General features: G+C 39.3%; 1 protein-coding gene across 1 annotated transcript; it reads right to left on the bottom strand.

Annotated features, from left to right (window-relative positions):
• Nucleotides 1-729: 729 nt before the first annotated feature.
• DCP2 (decapping mRNA 2) lies at nucleotides 730-14,747 on the bottom strand. The gene is made up of 10 exons (XM_010010691.1): nucleotides 14,597-14,747; nucleotides 10,900-11,027; nucleotides 10,416-10,514; nucleotides 8,215-8,367; nucleotides 6,821-6,933; nucleotides 6,604-6,711; nucleotides 4,058-4,181; nucleotides 3,408-3,515; nucleotides 1,637-1,688; nucleotides 730-893 (listed from the first exon to the last, which is right to left on the bottom strand). The coding sequence occupies exons 1-10, from the start codon at nucleotides 14,649-14,651 to the stop codon at nucleotides 730-732; spliced, it is 1,104 nt and encodes a 367-aa protein (XP_010008993.1). The 5' UTR covers nucleotides 14,652-14,747.
• Nucleotides 14,748-15,379: the final 632 nt, after the last annotated feature.

Below are 15,379 nucleotides of genomic sequence, written 5' to 3'. Positions count from 1 at the left end.
CTTTGAATGGCTAAATTCTGCCATTCTTTACTTAAGTAAAGAATGTATCTTTACTTAAGACAGAGGCAGAGTAGGTAAAAGAAGTCAACATGCTATACATTTGGCTCCAAGTACTACTGATTGCCAGCCATCAGAAGCTATCAGTGTGAAGGAGGGAAGTTATTTGTCCCGGGCAAGCAACTGGGACAGAGAAAGGATGACAGGCTGAAGCTAGGTTTGAAATGTGCAACTTGGTTTCAAAATCACTAGGACGAAGGAGTCCTCTGAGAATCAGTTAGTTTCATTGCCACTGCCGTAATATTGCAATGTACTACACAAAAATGACTTAATGGGTCCAATAATTTACATCAGAGCAGGTGAAGTTTAGCAAGCTGGTATACCCTAACAGTTAAAATCAATGACATTCTACAAAAGACTTGGCAAGTTTAATAACAACTAAAAAATAATAAAAGAATGCCCTTTAATGCACAGCTAGGAACAAGTGAACCGAACACTGGAAAGGTACTTCCGTGGACAAAGGCTATACTGCATTTAAAGTGCAACAGTTGACTATGCCACTCCCATACTACAAAGAGAACAAACCCTTCCAAACCACCAGTCAGTCCCTGCATTGCATTTAAAACCAAACAAAATAAAACCAAAAAAACTCCTGAGAAAGAGTAAGGCTGGATAAAAAAACCCCTCAATTGCAACAGGCAAGTCTAATTTTTGTTCTTAATAAGTTCACTGTCAGAGGTCAAAACTTTTCATTATGGCATCATGGTCAAACTTGAAACTCAAGAAAGCTCTTGATGAGAAAGCAAATTTGTAATGGCCATTGCATGCCACAGATTGTCTCTCTACTTGTTCTGTCAGTGGATCTTCACCGGAGCAACACATCTCATATGTTGCATCTGCTTAAAGAGAAAACAGCATGAAATGAATTTTAAACACACAGTTATCAGTAAGAGTATCAATAACAATACAAAGCCATACCTCAAATGTATATTCAGTTAATACTTATGACAAAATCTATATGTCTGGTCATAAACAGAAGAAGGTATTTCAACCATATTTACAAGTCATCTAGTGGTTAGAACAAATCTTCCAAGTCATAGCAATTTGGGGACACTTTTGAAAGTTTTGGCTATTGATAGTCAGCTTTGCCCACAGCTGCCAATTTCCAAGTTATTCCGTAATAAGAAGAAAAGAAATATGGCCCTATTTTCTGAGCAGGAAGAACAATGTACACTCTCCAGAGTAGTACAATGCCAACTGCAGCTTCTTACTAGCAGAACAGAAAGCCGGGAACCAACACTCAGTTACCAGCATTATGTTGAATCAGATGCTATTTTCCTAAACCAGTGTTGAGTTACTTTTTACTCAGCCACCAGGTTTAATCTGACAGTCTTCACAATTTAGAAGAAGACTTGCAAAACCAACATGAAACAGGATACAAGTTAATTAAATTTAAATCAAACAACAGCAACAAAAAACTAAACCAGCCCACAACAAGTCACACTGCCTTAAGAACTATGGCTTTATAAGATTTGGCATTTGGTAGGTTAGCATACAAGGAAAAACCCACAACCATCATTATTCGGGTGCCTTCAGCCTGTAATACATGACAATGGATGAAAATTCAGACTGCACTTGCCTGTTTCAAAGTTATCTTGAAGTCTTCTTGGATTAAGCCTTTTTTCACATTTCTGGTTAAAAGAATGACCGTAGATTATACACTTCATAAGGAAATGACATGCTATTTCTTGGGGGTATAGCTTAAACATCAGCTAAAAGGCATGCTGGTTACCTTTACTTTGATATACCTCCTGGTGTGTGAATTATGTTACTTACAATTCTGTCATGTCGCTTTATCTAGTAAGTATGCTTCAAATCTACAAGTCTTTCAGAAGCATGCAACCTTTTAACAGTCAACAAATAATTTTTACAATGCAGGCTTTTAAGGAAAATTTTCAGTGCTTTCTAAATGTTTTTAAGCTGGAAAGGTCTTGCATATGATAGTGTGGAATAAAAGCTGCACATGTACAAGACCTTCCTTCACTGGCTTGTCCCAGAAAGCAAGGGGAATACACTTTCAAACACACTACTACTGCCTATTAAATTAGCAAGCATTACAGACACAAAGTTGGAATTTTTCAGGGAGGAGTTAAGTTTTAGCCCCAGGTATGCTGCTGTATGTATACAGAGAAAAGTATGGCACTTCACAATCTGTGTGAATTAAGAGTTCCCTGGCCTCCAAATTGTATTAGAAAATTATCACTGGGACATGAAATACTTAAACTTCAAAAGACTGACAATCATGAAAATGCATATGAAACACCACAGAAGTATTTAGAAAAGTCTGTAAAGACCCTACAATGTAACTGTGGAGTATTAACAGTTACACTTGTTTCCCTCAAGATCCTAGAGACTCCCCTGCCACTTTTTTCCTATACATCCAAATTTCTGGGCAGTCAATTCTTTCACTTTTTATTCTTAGACCCAAACACAAACAAGCATTTCTTGCTACACTGAAGGTTTTACAGGACAAGAATTTATGGTTTCTGCACTTTTACATGAAAAACAGAGAGAAGGTAATAACCACAAGCCCTAATGGGAAGAATCTAGTTTACAGCCTGTAAACAAGCAAAACTAAAGCCTGGACGAGCCAGCTGAGCAGCATGGAGAACTAGGGCTCACTGCTGCACAACAGTTAACAAAGTAGGATTGGAGAGCCATAAAGAAGGGTAAAAGAGGGTGGGTATCAGTGTCTGTGTGAAATAGACATTGTATTTTAAAAATGAGAGATATCTCAGCGAGTCTTCTCCCAGCCAGCAGAACTGCGGGGACAAAGACAATTAGTTACTGCAGGGAAAAGGCAACAGAACAAGAACGTCATACTGGAATTTACAAACTGCTGTAGTTCTACTGTGTGATTAAAAAATTCTATGAGATTCTGCAGTTCAAGTCAAGTCTGTATCATAATATTTTTGCTAGAAAAGGGAAATAATAAATATGCATTACCACTTTGTATCTAAATGTTGCATAACAAAACTCCATGCTTACAATAATATATTATACATGAATAAAAAAAGACACATACTGCACTGACTTCTTATGACACACCATAGCAGGCTATAACCTGAAAAGAATCTGGTAAGCTTATGATCTACTGAAACAGCTGGCAAATTTTCAACTGCTCAGTAAGTCTTTCCTTCCAAAATGTGAACTCTGAAGTTTACTATGCTTGTCTACAGATGTATATGCACACAAGGTAAGAAATACCGTATTTCTACAAACACATACCAAATATTCTGATCAAATATACTTGTGATAGATATGTGCTCTTTTTCAGCAGGACACTGGCCTGAACATTTGTTAAGCATTATTGGAACCTGTTAATGAGACACCCACCACATGTTTCTTACCAAGGTATGATTTGGCTTAACTGGTTGACTATGGACTCCATTTGTTCGCTTCTTTTGGCTGGGAGTGTCTTGATACTGCTTTCTGCCATTGCTTCTCAAGCTCTGACTCTGCTATTAAGTCCAAAATGTAATAAGGAGTTGAGTTTAAATGGCAGCATTGAAAATCATTGCACTAACACTTACCAGCTAAAATTGTCCTCCAAATAACCTCAAAACATGTATCTTTTGAAGACAAGCTGGAGGCACTGGAAATAACTAAACCTGCACTCAAGTTACAAAGCGTCACCAGCTGTTACTCAGTCTCTCTTGCACAGATGCTGCATTACACAACAAATTCAGCTCAGTGAGTTCCCCTACACTGATATATATATACTATTGATACCCAAAATATTTCAAAATGGTACATGGAGGACACCAAAATGGTGAGTAGTAATTACTGTCTATACCTGAAACAACACAACAACCACCTGATACCCACCACCTCTAATGTCAGATAAATCTAAGAATCCGTAAAATTTTTCTTTCCCCCTTTTTCTTTGCATGCTATTGTGACAAAATTCAGTATTTTCAATCCAGAGAGGAATACTTATGAACAAAGACATCTGTTTTAAATTGTCCAGGTGCATATGTTTGCCAAAGAGACATCCTACCTTTATTTTCAAAACTTCAGCCATCTCAGTCTGATTATATGGCTTCTGTGGCTGTTTTGGCTTCACACACTGCTCTCCTGAAAAGCCATCTGTAAACACCTGCTGATTGCAGCGAAGTTTGGATCTGGTATAGGAAAAGAGAGTGCTGTGGTTTAAGCACCAGGCAGATGCTTGCTCATCCCCCTTTAACTCCCTGCTCTGGGCAGGATGGGGAGGAGAATCAGAGGAATATAACTCCCACGGGTTGAGATAAGAGCAGTCCAGTAACTAAGGTATAATACAAACCACTACTGCTACCACCAATAATAATAATGATAAGGGAAATAACAAGGGGAGAGGATATAAAACTAAAAAGGGAAGGGAGGAAAAAACAATAAACACAAGTGATGCACAATACAATTGCTCAGCACCCACTGACTGATACCCAGCCTGACCCAAGCAGCGATAAGTCCCTTCCAGGTAAGTCCCCCCAGTTTATATACTGGACATGACGTGCTGTGGTATGGAATACGCCTTTGGCCAGTTTGGGTCAGGCGTCCTGTCTCTGCTCCCTCTCGGCTTCTTGTGCCCCCCCTCACCGGCAGAGCATGAGAGACTGGAAAGTCCTTGATCAGAGTAAGTGCTATTCAGCAAAAACTAAAACATCAGTGTGTTATCAGCATTGTTCTCAGACTAAAGCCAAAACACAGCACTGCACCAGCTACTAAGAAGGAGGAAAATAACTGTTATAGCTGAACCCAGGACAGAGTTTATAACAAAACTTCAAATCTATCGGCAGCAGAAAAAATATTATGAAAGAATTTTCTTCTTTTTAAGAACAACTTGGAAATCAAGCTTAAGTAACCTAAAAGTGGAAACCCTAATAATGCTCACTGTTTTCATGAAAATTTGTTTTGCCTGCTCTTAGGAAACCTACGTTCTGCACTGACAGCAGATTAGGTCCATGTTAGGATTTGTCCTGGTTTTGTCAGTGTTGGTCTAATTACTGGAGCATAGCCTTCTCTTTGGGCCTACGGGTTTTAAAGTTTGCTCTACCACTTTTCACTCAGCTGAATCAAAAGCCAGCAGCATCTGTTCCCCTACTGACCCCCACAGGATTTTAGCTGGCTAGCTACCCCTGATGGTACTTAACAGACCTACTTTGAAGTATCCTATTTTTCTTGTGTGGAAGTGCAAAAAACACTGAAGCACTGAAAGTTATCTATGTGTTCTAGCTTCTGGTTTTTGAATTCCCAAAGATGTGGCTCTAGAAATTATCTGTTTTGACATGTGGATTTACCAAAGAAAGGGGTATCATGACATTAATTAACTTCTCATCCCATTTACAGTCCTATGAGATATGCCTGTAATTCTACTTTTTTTTACTAACCCATTCTTTTACTGTATATTTGGTTTGCATGGCAAGGTTTTGGTAGTGGGGTGCCTTCTGTGAGAACATGCCCTAAGCTTCCCCCCATGTCCAACAGAGCCAGTGCCAGCCAGCAATAAGACAGATCTGCCACTGGCCAATGATGAGCCCATCAGTTATAGCTGTGGCACCTCTGGGATAATTTATTTGAGAAGGAAAAGGTTACTGCACAAGAGCAACTACAGCTAGAGAGAGGACTGATAACATGAAAGAGAAAGAGCCCTGCAGACACCAAGGTTAGCGAAGAAGGCAGGGGAGGAGGCTCCAGGCACCAGAGCAGAGATTCTCCTGTAGCCTGTGGGGCAGACCATTATGAGGCAGGTTGTGCCCCTGCAGCACATGAAGGACCCCACACTGGAGGAGGTGGATGCCCAAAGGAAGCTGTGACCCCGTGGAAAGCCCATGCTGGAGCAGGCTCCCGGCAGGAGCTGTGGCCCCATGGAGAATGGAGCCCACGCTGGAGCAGGTTTGCTGCAGGATTTGTGACCCCACAGGGACCCACGCTGGAGCAGCCTGTTCCTGAAGAGCTGCACCCCATGGAAATGACCCATGCTGGAGCACTCTGTGGAGAGCTATAGCCTCTGGGAAGGACTCTGGAGAAGCTTGTGGAGGACTGTCTCCTATGGGAGGGACTCCAAGCTGGAGCAGGGGAAGAGTATGAGGAGTCCTCCCCCTGAGGAGGAAGGAACAGCAGAGACAACTGACTGCAAGCCCTACTCCCTGTCCCTCTGCACCACTGGGTGAGGAGGAGTTAGAGAAATCAGGAGTAAAGTTAAGCCTGGGAAGAAGGGAGGGTGGGAGGAAGGTGGTGTTAAGATTTGGTTTGATTTCTCATGTGATTTGACTGGTAATAAATTAAACTAATTTCCCCAAGATGAGTCTGTTTTGCCCACAACAGTAACTGGTGAGTGATCTCTCCCTGTCCTTGTCTCGACCCACAAGCCTTCTGTGGTATTTGCTCTCCCCGGTCCAGCTGAGGAGGGGAGTGATAGAGCAGCTTTGGTGGGCACCTGCCGTACAGCCAGGGTCAGCCCATGACATACTGAAACACAAATACTCAGAGAAGAAGGACAGGCAACTTGTATGAACAATGGTTTATAGAAAGGAGATAGAGGTGTTAAACTGACCTGGTTCTTACCTAGCTTTCTCCAAGTTGGGCCTAGAGGGTGTGCTCCCTGTACATGAAAATCCATTGTCACTATCTGAGGAATCTCCATTCCTTCGGGAAATCCATTCCCTCAATGGTCTGTGAGCAAGGAGAAGTGCAACAAGACCTACTTACTAGAAAACAAATCTAAAGAAATTAAACTTGTCTGAAAGGCACCGGCCCACCCTTTGCCTCATCTCAAACATACCTGATGAAGGGAATTGCCATAAAAAATTTGTTAGGTGCTAAACCCAGCTTGGACTTTGGGGTCATGTCATTTCTGTGGCATGGTAATTTGTCAATGGAAAACCACTCAATATTCTAGAAAAACAAGAAGTAACATGAAAAGACCCGCTACTGTAGTCTTACATAATATTACAAATGTGTATCAACCAATTATTTCTATTAATTAAAAAACTGTAGTGGAAGACTTTAATTAAGGGACCATGTCAGGGTTTTTCACAAAAGGTTAATTAACTATGGAGTTATTCTCCTGACCTCAAATACAAAGTAACAGATGGTACAGCATATACTCATTGCAAGATACAGCACCTAAAATATTAAAGGTACTATCCAGCAACTAAGTTCAGAATGAGGGTTTCAAACACCAACCAAACCACTGTACACTGAATGCCATACATAAAGGTAGAGGCTTTAAATAACTTCCAAAGCCATTACAATTCTTGCTGGTCTTATTTAAAATGCCACCAAAACCAAAACACCTATACTAGTTCAAAAATTATGAGAAAGAAGGGGAATAAGTTTGCAGAGTAAGTTTCAGGTTTTGTTTTAAAAGAGAAAAAAAATGGGTAAAAGACAGGATTTGCATTACAATTTCCATATTATTTTAACTATAAAAGCTATACACTTTGCAGAATGGGGAACAAAATCAGGAATCCTGTATATACAGTATAAAAAAACCTACATGAGCTTTTCTGTTGCAGAACCTAGCCCCAAAACCCCATGTCCAGATAAAAGGCATAATATGGAAAAAAGTTACAAACTGAACAGGTTTTCAATATAGCTCTATAGGGAACACAAAAATGGCATGCGCAGTTGTATTAGACCAGGTGAAGACAGTGCTTCAGCAGGGACACAGAAATCTGTCATCGTAAGAACTCTTCATCACCCCACACAGATGGTCACTGTTACACAAAGGGTGGTATTTACTTTTTAAAAAAAACACAAAGTTCATCATCTTTTAATTCATACCCTGGAAACAGGTCTGTAATGCAAGACATTGAGACAATCCTGCCTAGTCAACTACAAGTATGATTTTTCTGTTTAGAAAGGCAGATGCCCAGTTCAGTAGCACTATCTGCATGAAAATATGTGGATGTGGATGCAATACAAGAAAGATACTGAAAATTCAAAATTACAGATATCAGAAACAAAGCTTCTAACAAGTTTACTACCCTAGTCTTTGCTTCTATCTTTCACAACAAGAAATTGACAATACCCTACACAATGCAAAGATACCATTTATACCTTGTATTAGATGTATCCATCTGGCTTGGAAGTTCCATTATTTTACAGACCATTAGCTTTAAAAAACAAACTCTGTAACAAGGTTCCTATAGATTCAAATGAGATAATACATACCCGAATTTCTCTTCTGGTTTTGGGGTTGAATTTTGTGTTCTTGGGAACTCCTGGAATGATGTACAGGCGTGCTAATTGATCATTAATTCGCAGCTCAATGTATTCTTCTTTGCAGATATAATCTTTTATGTCAAACCCAGTTTCTTCAAACACCTGAGAAGCACATAGATGATTCTATGAAATCAGTGTGTGTATTCAGACTCATCCTTTCAGAACCTACCACCACAAGAGAAGGAATGACTGTTTTTCAGATCTATCTATGAAAGCAGACCACTGCTGGGGAAAACAAGCCTTTACACAAAGATATACACTAAATAATTGAAAAAGAATCTAAGATCCTATGTTCTTTACATTTCTTCAAGGCAGACAGACCTGTAATAAAAGTTAAAATTACTCTATTACACCTTCATGTAGTAATTAATTAATATCCATGGGGAGTCTCTAGCTGCTCCTCCATGCTGCTGGATGGTTGGAAAACTTATTCACAATAAAACCTGCTATTTGGGGAGTAAGAACATCTTGAAATTCTAGCCAGGTTTACTTGCACATCAATTTTTCATCTTTTTTCAACAAATATTCTACTTCACGAACCTTCTACCCCAACACACGTAATCATTTCTATATTCATTTCAAAACCCAGAAATAAGGTAGCAAAACATTCACAACAAAATTCAAGCTGCACATCCACATTGACAAACTTAAAACTGCATTGTTAGCTATTTTAAAGAAAAAAAAATATGCTGGAGATTACCAGAAAGACAGTATTTTAAAATACCATTTTCTGTTTTACAGTGAATATTATGGTCTTACAGTGAAGGATCACAGATTAACAGAATGGTATGGGTTGGAAGGGACCTTCGAAGAACGTCTAGTTCCAACCCCCCGCCACAGGCAAGGACATCTTTCACCAGATCAGGTTGCTCTAACTCTTACATCGAAATATGTACTTTTGACAACATTCTTTATACAAGGTTTATAATATAAAAAAGCTTATGTCAAAGACACCTAGTATTTTAAATCAGATTATGCCTCTAAGCTTGCTAAGTAAATATTCATTTTTAGAAACTTCCTAGTCCTCAAAATCTCCACAGGAAATACAAGTAATAAACAAATTAACCTTAATAAGTCTCTGCTCATCCTTCCCCAGCCTTTTTGTTCTGCAGTGACAGCCCACTGAACCTGTAGCTCGGGTGTTTCACTCTTTGGCAAGTCATCTAATACTATGTAATGTTTTACATTCGGACATCAGTAACTGCTAACATGAAAGTGTATTTCATGTGTGTTCATTGTATAATAATGGAATGTTAAGATATAATGCCTTATTTTGCTCTTCAAAGTCCATATTAAATATGTGAGTGGTATAGAAAGTACCAACAGGGAATCATAAATATGGATTTTTTTCATTCATGCATCTGTGATAGGTATATTTAAAATAAAAATCTGTGATTTCTCAGATACTCATTCAGTCCAACCATGAAGAAAACTAACGCTTCTTACTATGTTCATCTTAATTTTCTCTCTCAAAAATTCTCAATGCATTATATTACGTGAACACTGAGTTTATACCATAAATATTCTTTTACAGGCTATTTTTAACATGTAGCTTCACTATCTACCTAAGTCTCCACCAGCCATAAATCCACAGATTATTTTTCACATTTTCCATATACATTGATCCTTGTTTCTGCATCATTGAAAATAGGAAAGTAAAGTTCTTCACAATTCTTAGTTAATCTTTTACAACTTCCAACTCAACTCTTTAGCCTCTTTACATAGTCCAGTGTACATAAGCTAAACTCCTGTTCTTCTACCTTTTTATAGCCACGGTGGCCCTTGAAATTAATATTCCAGAAGCCATAAAGTACGTAAGATTCCTAAGCACCAAAAAATAACACTTAAAAGTACATTCATAGTTCAGCAAAGAACTTTAAAAATAGTACTCACTTAACAAGTTAGTGCAAAACAATTAAAAACACTGACAGTGATTTAAAATTATATAATCATCCACCCTTGATTATCACTCTGAAACTCAGAAAAGCACTGAAAGCTATAGTGTAAGACTCCTGTAAGAATACAGTATTTATTTACCTGAGCTCATTAAGGAGATATCTAAGTAAAGTGGCTTTTCATCCAACACACTGCTGCTCTCAGCAAAATTTTCCTTTCTTAGATTAAATTTAAGGGAATAAAATACAGCTTACCTCTCTAGCAGCACAGTCCTGAGGAGCCTCTTCTTTATTTACTTTCCCTTTTGGAAATCCCCAACCAGACTTTGCTAAATAGCCCTGAACCAGAAGAACCTGCAAAATGCAAGGGAATGCAATTGTCAAACACCTACTATTCTAACCAATTTCTGTTAGATCTCTTCCCTTCAGCTTGCAGGAAGGAACCTGTGTTCTAACAATAACTGTGACTTTTTTTTTTCCTAGGGTCATGCAACTCTGAATAAAAATTAAACAAAACTTTTATTTTTAAATAATTAAAAAAAGTGGAAATTGAAAGTGTGTTTATTGTCTCCCATATACTTCTGTACACACTCAACAGTGTCAAGTAACTGTCTGATCTTTGTGAAGCTGAAGCACTTGTTTCTTCCTCCAGATGAAAAAAAGTAAACAACAAAAAGATTACTTCTGCCAGCATATGCCATCCTTCCCTCCAGCCCTTTACAGCTAATTCTGTACTTACACTTTCAAGTGTCTCATCGAGGATAATTGCACCATAGGTTGGTACTCCCATTTTGTATTCTTTCCACTCGTCTAAAACCTTTTGTACGTCTTCACCTTGAGGCAGTAAAAAAGGGCAGTGACTGAAGAGTACAGCAGCATATTAAGGAAAATAAACTTAAGCATCCAGTTTAAAACCACATAAGAGATACCCATTCAACATTTGCAATAACAACACTCCCACCCCTAAGTGCTCACAAGATATATTCTCTTGGAAGTAAAAAATATTATGAATAATCCATTACCAACTCTAAAGGTAAGAAAGCATCAAGTCATTTGGTAATTCTAACACAAACAATTAGAAAAAAAAAAAGACGGAGCAAGACTTGTTTGAAGGAATGTCTCCCCTAATTTTGAAGAAAAAGTATCCACATAACAGTTGTTTTGAACTTTTTCATTTTAAAGACAGATAAAAATACAGTTTCATCTCCTGTTTGAAGCAGAGTTAAATTTTTCCCACAATCACTCATTACACTACAGAGCAGTATCTTTACTTGTTTCCTATGTAAAAAAATTATTTAAATGGCATCAAGTTAGAGAGATCTGAATTCTAATACACTTCTCCAAAACTCACTGCGCAGAGAAAACATCTTTTGTAACTCAAACTCTGAAAGCAAATCTACGAGCCCTTAGTAAAAGTATAATATTGTATAAAATTATACTACCGAATAAAAATATTGCATAGCAGAGTACTTAAAAATACAACACTGCAGCAGAAATATTTCTGGCAAATGTGAGCTAGAGGAGCTCACCAAGCCACTCTCCATCATCTATCAGCAGTCCTGGTCTAGGGCACTGGTCCCAGAGGATTGGAGGTTAGCCAGTGTGGTGCCTCTCTACAAAAAGGGATGGAAGGAGGAGCCCAGAAACTAAGACCTGTCAGCCTGACCTCAGTGCTGGGGAAGGTCATGGAGCAGATGATTCCAAGTGAGACCACAAAGCACATACAGTAAAACAAAGGGATCAGGCCCAGTCAGCACGGGCTCATGAAGGGCAGGTCATGCTTTAGCAACATGATCTTCTTTTATGACCAGGTGACCTGCCTGGTCGATGAGGGAAAGGCTGTGGGCATTAGTAAAGCATTTGCCAGTGTCTCCCACAGCATTCTGGAGAAACAGGCTGCTCATGGCCTTGAAAGGTGGATTCTTCACTGAGTAAAACTCTGGTTGATGGCAGAGCTGTGGTGAATGGTGTCACATTTAGTTGGTGGCCTGTCCCAAGTGGTGTCCCCCAGGGCTTAGTATTGAGGCCAGTGTTAGTATCTTTACTGACAACCTAGATAAGGAGGTTGAGTGCACCCTCAGTTTGCAGGCAACACCAAGTTTGGTGGGAGTGTAGATCTGCTGGAGGATAGGACGGCTCTACAGAGAGAAATGGACAGGTTGGATCGATAGGCTGTGGTCAATGGTATGAGGTTCAACACGGCAAAGTGCCAGGTCCTGCATTTGGGCCACAACAACCCCATGCAATGCTACAGGCTGGGGGAAGAGTGGCTGGAAAGCTGCTTGGTGGAAAAGGACCTGGGGGTGCTGATTCACACCAATAAACATGAGCCAGCTTGTGCCCAGTGTCCTGGTTTCAGCTGGGACAGTTACTCTTCTTCCCAGTAGCTGGTGCAGTGCTATGTTTTGGCTTCAGTCTGAGAACAATGCTGGTAACACACCAATGTTTTAGTTGTTTATCAGCAGAATTTACTCTGATCAAGGACTTTTCAGTCTCTCATGCTCTGCCAGTGAGGGGGGGCACAAGAAGCCAGGAGGAAGAACAGACAGGACCCCTGACCCAAACTAGCCAAACGGGTATTCCATACCACAGCACATCATGCCCAGTATATAAGCTGGGGGGAGCTAACTGGAAGGGACTGGCTGGGTATCAGTCAGTGGGTGCAGACAAACAATCATATTGTGCATCGCTGCTGTTTTCTGAGTTTTCATTTTGCTTTTTTTGTTGTTCCTTATTATCAGTAGTGTTATTGTTGGTATTATTTCTATTTTACTTTATTTCAATTATTAACCTGCTCTTATCTCAACCCACAGGTTTTACATTCTTCCAGTTCTCCTCCCCATCCTACATAGGTGCAGGGGGACAGGGATGGGAATGAGCAAGTGGCTGTATGAGACTTAGTTGCCATCTGAGTTTAAACCACAATACTCATGTAGACAAGAAGGTCAATTGTGTCCTGGCCTGTATCAGCAATAGTGTGGCCAGGAGGACCAGGGCAGTGATCATCCCCCTGTACTGGGCACTGGTGAGGCTGCAGCTTGAATCCTGTGTTCAGTTCTGGACCCCTCAATACAAGAGAGACACTGAGGTGTCGGAGTGGGTCCAGAGAGGGGCAACAGAGCTGGTGAAGGGTCTGGAACACAATGAGGAACTGCTGAGGGAACTGAGGGTCTTTAGTCTGGAGAAGACTCAAGGGGGGACAAGAAAGGAGGATGGAGTGAGGTGACTGGTTTCTTCTCCCAATTAAGAGGCAATTGGACAAGAGGAAATGCCCTTAAGCTGCACCAGGGGAGATTTAGACTGGATAGTAGGAAGAATTTATTCACCGAAAGGGTGCTCAGGCATTGGAACAGACTGCCCAGGGCAGTGGTGAAACCAGTCGCTGGAAGTGTTCAGAAACTGTGTAAATGAGGCCCTCGGTGACATTGTTTAGTGGTGGACTTGGCAGTGCTGGGGTAATGGTTGGACTTGATCTTAAAGGTCTTTTCCAACTGAGCTGATTCTGTGAAATGTACAAATAACATCTATTCCATTGTATGTTTCCTTCACTGCCTACAATTACCAGAACAATTCTTTCAGACTGAAAGTAAATTTATAATTAAAACCATACCTAAAATAAAAAATAACTACATCATATTGAGCAACCAAAAATTATCATATTTTTACAGTTTATTGTTAAAATAAATGCTGTAGTTTTTCAAAGTAAATCTTTGTTTTCAAACAGAGATGTTGTGTAGTGAAACCACAGACAGTAATATTGTGAAGTATTTTGTGTAATGAAACCACAGACACTATTACCATGAAAGTTAGAAGCAAAACTCTAGTTCCACATATGGGAAAAGGTTAAAAGTCAAACACTTGCTGGATGAAAGCCAGAAGTTTCTCCTCCATCAAGGGCTATATAGTGTACATTCCAGTGGCCCTTGTAAGCAATTAAAAAAAGAAGCCAAACATATGAATTCAGGATAAATGCATCCTCTCCCCTATCAACAGAATTGTTTGTGTTTTCCACTTTGTAGGAGCAAGTGTCAGCACTTCCAACAAATACATACCACCCTCAGCTATATTAACATTTATGTCACTATTTACTTAGAAAGGAATTAAATTAATGAGACAGAACATCATGAAGAGCTCCAACAGCTCATCTCTGAAACCCCCCTAATCTGCCACAGTGCAACCATGAGGAAAAAATCCTTAAAGACTGGAAATTGTCCATTTCCCCACAGTTCTTTAGCAGTCGGAGAAACATCTCTTTTGTGGATGCCACAAAATTATGGAAGCAATGGACAGACAAAAGTCACACAAGTAGCAATACTAACTTACAATCAATAACACAAATTGACAGTTTCCTTTTGCAAGTATGATAATGAAATAACAATATTCAGTTTGCACTTTATCCACTGAGACAGAAAACAATCACAGTAAAAAAAGGATATCAGCTTTAGCGAAGTCTCTTATCCCACACTGAGGTAATCCTGGTGTGTTTTGCATATAGAAATCCAAGTAAAACCAATGGGCAAGTTCAATCTGAAAACACACTCTGATTGCATTATCTCTCTCTTCACTTGGAATGTGCAAAATAAATCGGCTGCAAGGAAAGAAAGAAGAATAAGACTAGCCAAATCTATCAATTTAAATACATCTAACTACAAAAATGCATGCAACAGTGTAATTCCTGATCCATCAGAATAGAGCAACAGACCACCAGATCTTCCTGGCAGTCTAGACAGCAAAAGGTTTCCACATCAAAGTAAAATACAATTTTTTAAGTCAAGAAGGAAAATGGACCATGATATTCTTTCATAAAAGTCAATTCCAATAAACTTTGTAAATTAAATAAGGGAGGGCAAGGACATCTTACCTAAGCAGCTATCTTACAAGAACGAAAGCATTTCTAAATGCCCTGTAAACACACCTGTAAACTCTGATAACAGATGTCAGCACATTTTTGCCTGGACATAAGCTGAACACAGTATTTTCACTTAAAACCACACTAAACTATTGTCATAGATTTTAAAATTCAGTACAATCCTATGAAAACATGGACAATTGGTTTATTTTTCAAGTCTACTTTATTGTTTTAGTTCAGACAATTGGCACAAAAATATAAAGTCCCATAGATATAAGTGTAAGCAGCATTCCATGATAGCTTAGTTAAACAGAAGCAGCTTTATTTATTTACAAACCAACAGAGTTTTCTTTTTAGAAATTTAAGGTAA

This window comes from Nestor notabilis, unplaced genomic scaffold, assembly GCF_000696875.1.
Source record: "Nestor notabilis isolate BGI_N333 unplaced genomic scaffold, ASM69687v1 scaffold6053, whole genome shotgun sequence".
NCBI lineage: Eukaryota > Metazoa > Chordata > Aves > Psittaciformes > Psittacidae > Nestor > Nestor notabilis.
Note: the sequence above shows the minus strand (reverse complement) of the source record. Positions and strands in the feature narration are given on the sequence as shown.